At 36.5% G+C, this 12,064-nt stretch overlaps 1 protein-coding gene across 1 annotated transcript; it reads right to left on the bottom strand.

Moving 5' to 3' along the window:
• Window positions 1-6,075: 6,075 nt before the first annotated feature.
• On the bottom strand, window positions 6,076-7,032 carry LOC120225863 (olfactory receptor 1030). Its single transcript, XM_039224046.1, has one exon. The coding sequence runs from the start codon at window positions 7,030-7,032 to the stop codon at window positions 6,076-6,078; it is 957 nt and encodes a 318-aa protein (XP_039079977.1).
• Window positions 7,033-12,064: the final 5,032 nt, after the last annotated feature.

Raw genomic sequence — 12,064 nt, 5'->3', positions numbered from 1 at the left:
GCGCCAACTGGTCCTGGAGGGGGCTGAGCAAAAAACTGCTTCTTTGTGCTGCTCCTGGAGGCTAGACTTCAGAGTGGTGGCGCGCCTGCCGCCATTGTAGCTCCCGGGCGGCTGGGGCCCCTGAAAGAGCTGCGCGGACACCTGGCGTCCGCGCCCCTGGCTGGCTGGGACTCGAGAGGGAAGGCAAAGAACTAAAAACTGGGAAATTTGCCTGTGAGTTCGTGTTTCGGGTGACGAGCCATAGAGGGACCCGGTTTTCCTCACTCCAGCGGACCCCGGCTCAGAGCACCCGGCAGGCAAGCCCCCTATTATTTTTATTTTTTAAAGAAAACTTGGTTTTCACATTACATAATAACATAATCAATATGTCCTTCAGATTATTCATCTAGTGATTTTTCATGTTGTGAATAAAAGATTTATGTAATGACCTCCTCATATTTTCAAATGTCACGTCTTTATCTTGCTTTTTATTATTTGGTAGTTTAAAAGAAGACTTATGGCATATAACAGAGACACTATTTTAATTTTGCTACTCATTTTTTCAAGGAGGAGTCATTGTCCAGCTATACGTGTAATATAAGATTCAAAAGCAGAGAGGGTTATTTGGTTTACAATGACTGGAAATATTGAAAATTTGGTGTAAAAGTGACAAGTTGACACTCCCATATATTCCTAAGCACAATCTGCAACTCCTCTATGGTTTATGGTAAAAATCTAGTTTTTACTATTACAGTAGCTACAAAGTGGCAAGATATGATGATAATGTGCCATGTTGCCAGCTCTTGAGAAGAAAACTCTGATGTCATACAAATCTGTATCAAATCTAATATATAGACAGTGGCAGCTATATAACAGTAGAACACTTTGGACCCAATATTGTAACTACATGAAAAGCAAATGGTCAGGTCATATGAATGTGATTGTCACAAACAACATCAGGGACAGAACATTGAGTTAACACCAGTGGGATCATGTTACAGTGTTCAAATAAATTTAACAAGAAAATGACTGTTTTTAAGTAAAAAATTAACCAAAATGTGTGAGATTGGCAGATTGGTGAAAACATAGTATGGGAATGTGATCCACAGAATTAAGCTCAAGTTTTCCACAAGAAGGAGATACAAATAACTAGAGACAAGTCAAAGAACACCTGCAACACCAGACAATTGGTCAACCTCAGGAAGCTAAATTCCTTCCTTCTGGCCTGATTTATCCTGAACATTTCAAGAGAAATTCTGTTTAAGAAAATAAAAGTAGACCAACTGTACATGAGTAAATTATACACAATTAAGATTCCATCAGTGTGTCTCCTATGTTTTCCAATTCCCATCACCTTATACAACTAATATTGTAATTTCCAACCTGTAAACATTCTCTAATTTCTATCTATCTATCTATCTATCATCTATCTATCTATCTATCTATCATCATCATCATCTATCTATCATCTATTTATTACATATTTGGTTCTTAAGGGAGCATAGACTCTGTACCAGGCTAAGCAATAGGAAAATAATTGCTTTAAAATTTTATATCAGACTGTGGAGTTTACAAGATTATGGGGAAGACAGACACTAATTAATTAACCAAAACTACATATACATGTAGTAGGAGAAAAGTACAGAAAACTATGAGAGGAAACAAAGTCTCAAATAGATGAAGTACCCTTATTGTTAATAACAAAAATTATTTCACTCTTATTGAGTGAATACCATACATCATGCATTGTACTAAGTACTTTATAGGTATTTTTTAATGTTTTTATCTGAATATAATTGACATACAATGTTACCTTCATTTCAGGTGTACAACACATGTATTAATCCATTTTTCAACACAACTTCCCTATGAGAAAATACTATATATACTTATCTTACAGAGGAGAAAATGAGGCAGAAAGATTAAGAAATTTACTCAGTAAGTAAGATTCCAAAGTTTATGTTCTTAACTATTTATTACTTTAGCTGATAAACGATGGACTCAGGTTCTGACTACAAAGCTCAGATTGAATTTGTCTATACCTTATAAAATAGGATGTCTTCTCATAGTATATCATATTATTCAGTGTGCATTCAGCTGTCAATCAGCTGATCAGCAATATATTTGGAATACAGAAAATGATAGTTTTGTTCCTTACATGACTTTCCCCTTCAAAAAAGTATAGATGAGATTAAACCATGTGTGGTTCTCTGGGCTGAGTGTGGAGCCTCCTTAAGATTCTATTTCTCCCTCTGCCTTCCTCCCACTCCTGTATGAGTGCTCGCTCTCTCTTCTGAAAAAAAAAAAGAAAAAAAAAAAAAAGGATTGTGAAAAAAGGTGGGAGGTGGCGAGTGTTCCAGGCTGGCTCAGTTGGTACAGAATGCAACTCTTGATCACAGGGTTGTAATTTCAAGCCCCACATTTGGGTGTAGAGATTACTTAAAAAAATTTTTTTAATGTATATCATAGGAGGAAAAAAGAACAATAAATGTTGAAGCCAGACACATTTGGACTTCTCAGCTATGTGATTTCAGGTAAACAATTAATCTGTTAGTCTCTGCTCATCTTAAAATAAGGATAACACAGCCTGGGTGGCTCAGTCCATTAAGAGTCTGACTTTGACTCAGGTCAAGATCTCACGGGTCCCCCATCGGGCTCTGCTGACATCTTGGAGCCCATTTCAGATTCTGTGTCTCCCGCTCTCTCCCCGCTCTCTCTGGCCCCCCCTTGCTCATGCTCTGAATCTCTCATTCTGTCTCTCTCAAAAGTACACAAACATTTAAAAATGTTTAAAATAAATAAAGTAGGGATAGCAGTTCTGTGATCATAATATTGATGGGCAGATTAAGTGAAACAACATGTATTAAAACAGTACTTGAACTTTGGTGAGCATTGTTATATCCTTCTTTCTCCTTCATGTGCATGTGTGAGTGTGATAATCTAAACATTCATCAGATATCAGGAAATATGTGATATATTAAGAAAAATGTTAGAATTAAAACAATATCATTCCTTCGATCATTTGTTTATTTTTTAAGTACACATGAATTAGATTTCCTTTAAAAAACTACTCATTAGAGGGGCACCAGGGCGGCTTAGTCGGTTAAGCATCCGACTTCGGCTCAGGTCATGATTTCAGGGTTTGTGGATTCGAGTCGCCATGGGGCTCTGTGCTGAGAGCTAGCTCAGAGTCTGGAACCAGTTTCAGATTCTGTGTCTCCTTCTCTCTTTGACCCTCTCCTGCTCACGCTGTCTCTTTCTCTCAGAAATAAATAAAATATTTTTTAAAAACTACTCAATAGATTCATGATCTTTTTTTTTTAAATATTTTTATTTATTTCTAGGATAGAGAGACAGAGAGACAGCATGAGCAGGGGAGGGTCAGAGAGAGAAGGAGTCACAGACTGAAACAGGCTCCAGGCTCTGAGCTGGCAGTCAGCACAGAGCCCGATGCGGGGCTCGAACCCACGAACCGCGAGATCATGACCCAAGCGAAAGTCGGACGCTTAACCGACTAAGCCACCCAGGCGCCCCATGATCTTTTAGATAGGTGATAAATATTCTTATTTTCTCATAGATTCTTCCACCACTGTATCACTTAAATCTTTTAAATAAATTAAAATAAAATTCAGAATTAATTGTAATGAAGTAGAGTGAGAATTTAGGAGCCTTATAGGAGCTTATACTCATAAAATTCTTTATGAGAGCTTTTATCATTAACTAGGAATTCTGTAATTTTTAGGAAAAAGTCCAGGGTCTACTGAAATAAGTCATTAATAAAAAAAGCATTGCATGAGCACATGCTTACTCCATGTCTAGCACAGTACAATATAAATTTAAAAAAATAAGCTGTCTAATGGTGTAATTCCAGCCAGCCAACCAATTCATGAAAGCACTTGGTGGTGTCCTCTTTTATTTTAAATTTTGTGCATGTGGATATAACTATAGCTTTATATTGCTATTATCAGTCATACATATCAATACAGTATCTCTGAACAATGTCATTAGTCTATAATTTATATATCTTCATGGTCATTTGTTGGTTCACTCCAAAACACTTTCTTACATATGCGAAACTGAGGCATATGGTTCACTTGCAGAATGGAAGTTCAGTTTTTCTATTCTGCAATCATTATTGCATCTTTATTTTGTGCCAAGCGAGGCTATAAAAATAGAGAAAAGGACTCTAAAAATCATAACATTGGAATAAAGGAATGGGTTTTAAATAATTGTATGCTCTTTATGCAATTGCGTGTGTATGCAAATGTGTGTATGCTCAAACAGCAATAGAGCTCTAGATATGTGTTTAGTAGAATCCAACACACAATTAACTGATATTAAAATTTACAAAAGTTGTGATTTGTTTAGATGTGTTTTTAACAGCATCCACAGACAATTTGACTTTCATATTAAAGATACTTCAAGAACATCTAGGAATAGAATGTTTGAAACAATTGTACAGGATATTATAAAATTAGTAAATATGAAAATGTTACTTTATAGAAAATATTGAACAGAAATAAGCTCTCAGGTAGAAGAGAAGCTTTGAAACACGACTGAGAAAAACATGTCAATTTGGACAGTGACTACAGTTCTATGGCTTTTCCTTTTTCATTGAAGGTAACATGTACATATGTGATCACAAATATTTTCTAATGCTTGTTTTGTTCAGATCCTGCCTAGACTGACATAACACTGAACTAAGAGCTATAAGTATGCTGGTGCAGGTGCGCAAAGAATGAACAGTCCTTGTCTTCTGTGATTATCTAAGACCAACTTCAATTCTCTCAGAATATGTTCTTTCTTTCCTCTGCTACATTAGCGCTTCCATTTTCTTATATTATGTAGCACTTAACAAATTGCATTGATTTTTCTCTTTACAGAATTATGTCCAATCCTAGAGCTTCTTAGGGATTCTTGCTTGGTATTGGGCAGCACTTGGCTTATTTTAGATACTCAGTAAACATTCCTCAACTCTGCTTATGCTTCATAGGTGCAAATTCACCTAAAATGTTAACCTCTTTAAAAGTTAACTTGTCTTTGACATTCTTAAGCATGAAAATATTGACAAACAAGTCAGCATGTTTAGTTATAAAATTAGATGTATAATAATTAATTCTGCTAAAGGACAATTGTGGATAAAATTTGAATTATGATACAAATAGAATATATCTATGCCATCCTGAAAAAAATGGATTAATAGAAAAAAAATGAATGAAGGTATGAAAACCCCAGACCCCAGGAGGCTGGGATATCATTGATAAACTCTACACAAGTGACAATTTCTTTTGAGGCAAGCCATATATTTTTGTAAAAAGACATCCATTGCCTGCTTCAGAAGTTAATATCTAAAAACGAATTGGAAGTGTTTGTGCACTGTTGTGGCAGAAGGAAAGGAGTGTCTTACTGAAAGTGATTCTCACAAGTGGGGAGGAATAAATGGATATCAGGCTGCTCCTGGAGCTGTTATCATGACTTTTCTCTCCCAGAGGTGACAGCAAGGATCGATCAGCAATTCTGATTACATTCCTCTAGATAATGGACTAAAACCCTTGCAGAGCAATTAGTACATAATTACAAACTACTAAAAGTTAGCTGATGACAGCCAACTGTGTGTGTATGTATGCATATAGCCATACATCGGTTTGTAGATACAGAGAAGTTTTCCAAAAACATAAGAAACTGATAATTGTGATAACTTTGAAGAGGGACAATAGAAGATCAGAGTGGAGGGGATGAGGAGAAATCTTTTACTTTGTACTCTTCTGTAGAGATTGAATGTTGTACTATAGAATGCGTAATTTTTACAATGTGAAGATAACATATGATGCTGTAAATGGAAAAATGTATAAAAGAAGAGAAATTATCCACTCGACCTATATATCTAAGCTCCAGCCCCTTACACCCTCAATGCACACTCAAACATCACCTATCAAACTGTACATCTCCTGTACCTGTGTCTTTAATTTTTTGTCATTATATTGTAGACATTATAATAGATTAAAAGCTGCCTTTACTGTACAAAGAGTTAAAGTTGGATCCAGTTCTCATAAGTCCATCTTTTGTATAATTTATAAAGAAGGATACATTGTCATTTTATTTCAAAAGTATATCTCTTCTCATCAATTTCCAAAAAGCTTGTTTCACATTCTTGTTCCTCAGACTATAAATGATGGGGTTCAACATAGGGCTTATAAAAGTGTAGAAAACAGCAATAATTTTAGACTGCTCCACTGACTTGTCCGTGGGAGGTCTAACATACATGCAGAAGAGTGTCCCATAAAACACAGTCACTGCCACCAGATGGGACCCACAGGTAGAAAAAGCTTTGTGCCTGCCTTCAGCGGAACGCATCCTCAGGATAGCAAAGAGAATGAAGATGTAGGAGATGAGGATTATGAGGAGGGAGATGGAGAGGTTAAATCCTGCTACCACAAACATGGACATCTCTTTAATGAAAGTGTCAGAACAAGACAGCTGGATGAGGGGTGGGTCAGCACAATAGAAGTGATTGATAATGTTGGAGCCACAGAAGGTCAAGCGGTACGTCCACATGGTTTCCATCAGGCCGCTGAGGAAGCCGTAGACATATGGGCCAACAATCAGGCGAATACAGACCTCTCTGGACATCTTGCTGCTGTAAAGCAAAGGGTTACAGATGGCCATGTACCTATCATAAGCCATTACAGCTAGCATGTAATATTCAGTAATCACCATGGCAATGAAAAAATAACACTGGACTAAACAGGCAGCATAGGAAATAGTTTTCTTCTCAGATAATAAGTTCACCAACATCTTGGGAGTCACATTAGTGGAATAACACAAATCCAAGCAGGACAAACTGGCAAGAAAGAAGTACATGGGAGTGTGGAGGCGTGAGTCTATCCTGATCAATACCAACATCCCAAGGTTCCCCCCCACGGTGATCAAGTAGATCACCAGGAACAGCACAAAGATGATGAGCTGAAGCTCTGGACGGTCTGTTAATCCCAAGAGAACAAACTCAGTCACCAAGGTGGAATTTCCTCGGACCATTTTCTTAGCTATCAGCATTGTTCACTTAGATGAATTAAAATAAAGTAAGAAGTGAATGAGAAGTCCATCATATATTTCTTCTCTCTCTTTCTCCCATTCTCCTCCTTCTCACACTCCCAATCACTCTCACACATGACTAGTATCAGCATCTGAGATTGCAGGAACTGAGACTTTTCAGAAGGTGGTAGCCCCTAGAAGCTAGGGTTTAATGTGCAGATGGTTTCCAAGAGAATGGCTCATGTGACACCACCTTGTTTCAGAATGGGGACCTGATGACCTAAAGTCTATCTAAAAATGGATTGAACCACCAACGGTCACTTACAGTTTTCTATAAAATCATGGGCTTCATCAATAGGCATGAGAATGGTACCAGATGAAATGGTGACATGTGTTTGGAAACACTTCTGCAGTCAACAGTGTGTGCAAATTTAGAAGTTCAACTTTTGAGAATTACACTCCACACTGGTTTTAGGAGAGAACCCAAAATAACAAGGCTTTGAAGGAATATATCTGGAGGCTGTTTTTACTGTGAGATTAATAAAGTAGAAGAAACTGTGGTATTCATATGTGAACAGACAAAGATAATGATCCCAAATTTGAAAATAACAAAGCCCTGTATAAATCACTAATGAAGGAATTTTCATTCAGAAACATTTGTATGAAGAAAGGAAGATAGACATAGATTGGGGAATAAAGAAGTGGTCAAGGAAGAGGGTTATTCTTTTGGATAAAAGTATCAATTCACATAATATCAATTATAATGAAAATAAAATGAGAAATTATTTTTCCAGGAGTTGGGAGAATATATTTTCATCATGGATTCTCAATGTTGTTATGTTATTGTACGTGATAGACTAAATAAGATAAGGGATCAGATCTCAAATGCCTCTGGGAGCCTGTTAGATAATAAGGATGAGTGAAGTGGTCTGGGTATAAGGATGAACAGAAATGAACTAGAGAGTGACTCCCAGGCTAAAAAGCCAGCAACCACTCAGGCCGGTAGAATTTTTATTACATGATACTGTGAGCCTCATGTTCCAAGATCTTAAGAGCTTCCAAAGGTAAACAGGTATCAGGATTCATTATTTAAAGTAAATCCTACCATACTCAGTGTTGGCAAATAATCTCATTTTTAAGCTTAATCTTCAACCAGAGCATAAAAAAATAAGTCTGTATTTCTGATTCACTGAAGATACAAATAAGAATTCTATGCAAGGGCGATGTCACCGGCTCTAACTGCAGGATCGAAGCTGTTCCTGGATATTGAACCAAGTGCTCTCAAAAGTCAGCTACTTCGACTCAGTGATGTTTCCAGAATGTTGTATGATTTATTCATTATAATAAGATAATCTTTGGATATAAATAGCACTGGATACTACATGTATGTGAGTCACTTTACTGGGGAAATAAAGGTAACTGGTTACAGTGCTGGTCTTGAGAAAGCTGGTTGGTATCATCATAGTAAAGGAGGCACATGAAGAGAAAGTTAAGGTTATATGTGATAAGTTCAATAATTAAGATTTGAACAAAGTAACTCATTGTGTCCAGAAAATCAGGATAGCCTCAAAGAATCATAACCTTTAACTGAGACTTACAGGATAAATAAGAATTTTCTAGAAAGATAAGGGTATGTAAGGCTTTCAGATAGTGTGAACAGTACACACAAAGACAGGAGGCTTTTGAGAGAAATCAAAGGTATTCCGCGTCAATGCTGGGATGAATTTTCTATGGATTAAACTACTACAATGTTGGTCATTGAGAGGAAACTACAATAACTTGAGAATTAGGACTTGTGTAAAGAACAAAAGTTCTCTTTCCTCACTTACCAGAAAGCTGAGTCTATTTAGACAATATTTGCCTCAGCATTACATGTTAATCTTCCATTTTGATGACATTAAGACACTCATCTAACATTTAGATTTGTACAGCTTCTCTAAATACTAGCACCTGGTGGCTAAGCATATTGTATTTAACAACCAATAAAGGCAATAAAAATATAAAAGAGAAATATGAATTTAATTTGCATTTCTCACCATCTCCTTTAAATAGGTTCAGCAAGCATGCTCTATAATTTGAGAAGGAAAAGACTACATTTTGAATATAGTACTTTTTTCCATGCAAACAGGCCATTCAGTTTTACAAAACAGTGATGCTGTTCTATTTTATTTTAGTTTATTTTACCTTTAGAAAAACCCTGCAACTAATACACAGCATCAAAATTCAAGTCTTCGTAATTCACATTAAACCTGAATGATACTTCCTGTTCACATATGCAATAGGAAAGGGGGGGGGGCGATGGGACACAGATAAACCTTCAGTTTGCTGTCACCAGAATTTTTAGACTAGTATTTTCATAACTGTATGCATCAGAACAACTGGATAGCAGGCAATAAAATACATCTATGCTAAACCTAAATTTGAAAAAAAGCTGAGTTTTTAAAAATGTTTATTTATTTTTGAGAGAGAGAGAAAGAAACAGAGAGAAAGAGACTGAGAGAAAGAGACTGAGAGAGAGAGAACACAAGCTAGGGAGGAGCAGAGAGAGAGGGAGACACAGAATCCCAAGTAGGCTCCAGGCTCTGAACTGTCAGCACAGAGCCTGATGCAGGGCTTGAACTCATGAACCGTGAGATCATAACCTGAACCAAAGTCGGACGCTTAACCGACTGAGACACCCAGGCGCTCCCCTCCCCTCCCCCAAATGCTGTGTTTTGAAAAACAGAGGGGGGAAATGGGTTTCTCTGTTGCAGGGAGTCTCAGAGCCTTTTATATGCCCACATGCACTGTGAAGCTACCCAACGTGGGCAAGAACATGCAGTTTTTCCTATGCTCACTCATTCAAAGAACCTGAAGCATCTCTATTCTCGTTAGACTTAGAAACCTTAATTCTGCACTGACCACCCAAGATCGCTAAAACCCTTGCACCTCAATAGTGAAACAAAACACAGGAATGTAAAATCTATCCCGCACCAATTGGCAAATCACCTTGTTTCAGCAGTGCCACTGGTAGCGTACTAAAGCACTCTTGAATTTATCATTGATTCATGCTCTCAAAAAAACAAACAAACAAACAAACAAACAAACAAAAAACAACTGTTGGAGGAAATACAGAGCTTGGAAGAAGAACCTCGTGAATGGGAAGGAATGGAAGCAAACAGAAAACAGCTAAGAAATCCTAGGGAAATAGAATGTGACGTGACATGAGGGCTCCATATATTAATTGTAGGTGGACACAAGTCTTTTCTGCTCCAAGCACGTAATCTGTGCAGCTGGACCCTAAACACTAGCTTCTGTTTGCACATCATATCATATCAAGTAAATAATAATGGTTGCTTATTAAATGTCTATTTGAGATAAGGTATATGGTAAATTACCATATATGTGGCTTTAACATAAGTTCCACTTATTTTGAATATTCTCATATAATTTGCACCTATTTTAACTTTTCTGTGTTGAAATTATTACATATTCTTTTTAAAATCATGCTTCCTTAGTTGTATCTCCTCTGTCTTTTTTACAGACATGTCTTGCAATCCATGACCCTGTTTCTAAAACCAATTGAATTCAGGGGCACTTGGGGGGCTCAGTCAGTTAAGCATCCAACTTCAGCTCAAGTCATGATCTCGCTACTCTTGAGTTGAGCCCCACATCAGGCTCTGTGCTGATAGCTCAGAGCCTGAAACCTGCTTCAGATTCTGTGTCTCCCTTTCTCTCTGTCCCTTGCTTGCCCACAATATGTCTCTCTGTCTCTCAAAATAAATAACCATTAAAAAATTAAAAAATAAAATAAAATAAAACCCATCTAATTGAGTTTCTTGCCTGATTCAAATTTTAAAGGCCAAAAGTGTCTGGAAACACAATTCTCAATATCTTTAAAAAAAAGATATTTGAGATTTGAAATGGGCATCTGACAAGTACTATTGGTAAATGTTAAATATTTTTGGTAGATATCTACGATAATTCCAAACCAAACCTGCTGCAGTAGAAGGAAAGCCTTTTTACTATTGGAAATAAGTATCTGAATAATTTTGGAATACTTCATAGAAATTCAGTTGAAGATTATTCTTATTTCTATAAGGAAAAGCTTGTAGAGCTTTCTTGCACTTCTGGGCTCGTGTTTAATGACCGTGGGAACTGCTCTTGAAAAACTTCCTATTTAAAGTACTTCACCCAGCATTCCACGTAGTTGGAAAGATGATTCATTTATTTGATATTTATTTAAGGAGTAGCAAAATTTATCCCCCATGATTCCTAATTTCTAACTTCTATTTCAATATAGAATACCAAGTAATTCATGCTGAATTATTGGAGAGATTTTTGAACTAGTTTTATAAATAGTTGTACACATTTTTCTCTCCATGTGAGAAATATCACACACACACAAACTAAATTTCAGTGAGTTAGGCAACCAGACATCCTCCTAAAGAAAGATTTCCCTCTGACTTTGGTATCCAATTTGAAATTTCTGGATAATTAGAAGTCAGTGCGAGTAGCAATGAGTTTTTTTATCTATGTCCCTCATTTCAAGAAATATACTGAAAATAAAATTCATCATAAGGTTTTACTGACTCAATAATGTTAAATTGATTTTCTCTGAATTCGAATGATCATAGATAAACAAAATAACAGAGACAACATAGATTTTTCATGCAATTGAACTTGATTCACAAGGATATTGATATGCGTATGTATTTATTTTCTATTATGTAACAATGCAAGAAAACAGAGCATTACCTTGTAATTTAGTAGGCATTATTGAGAAAAAAAACAGGCATCATTTATGGTAAATTGGTAAACATGATAAATATTTGGTGAAAATTTGGAGTTCTAAGAATTTACTTTCCCACTCAAAATCAATCGATCAAAGTGTGAAGCTCACTTCTATAAGTGTTCATTGATATCTTGCACACCCTGCTGGTTGAAATGTTCATTTGGGGAATAGTTTGCCGTCTTCAGGGTCCAGTTTAAAGGCAAATGTTTAAGATAGCAGCACAACACTGAATTGTTTTCATTTTTGCTAACTATTCCAAGTGTATAAGGTACTTCATGG

Source organism: Hyaena hyaena, unplaced genomic scaffold, assembly GCF_003009895.1.
Source record: "Hyaena hyaena isolate Hyena2069 unplaced genomic scaffold, ASM300989v1 scaffold_1535, whole genome shotgun sequence".
Lineage (NCBI taxonomy): Eukaryota > Metazoa > Chordata > Mammalia > Carnivora > Hyaenidae > Hyaena > Hyaena hyaena.
Note: the sequence above shows the minus strand (reverse complement) of the source record. Positions and strands in the feature narration are given on the sequence as shown.

What these genes read in the sequence shown, in the direction of transcription:
- LOC120225863 (XM_039224046.1), bottom strand. Translation starts at nt 7,032, where the DNA reads ATGCTGATAGCTAAGAAAATGGTCCGAGGAAATTCCACCTTGGTGACT.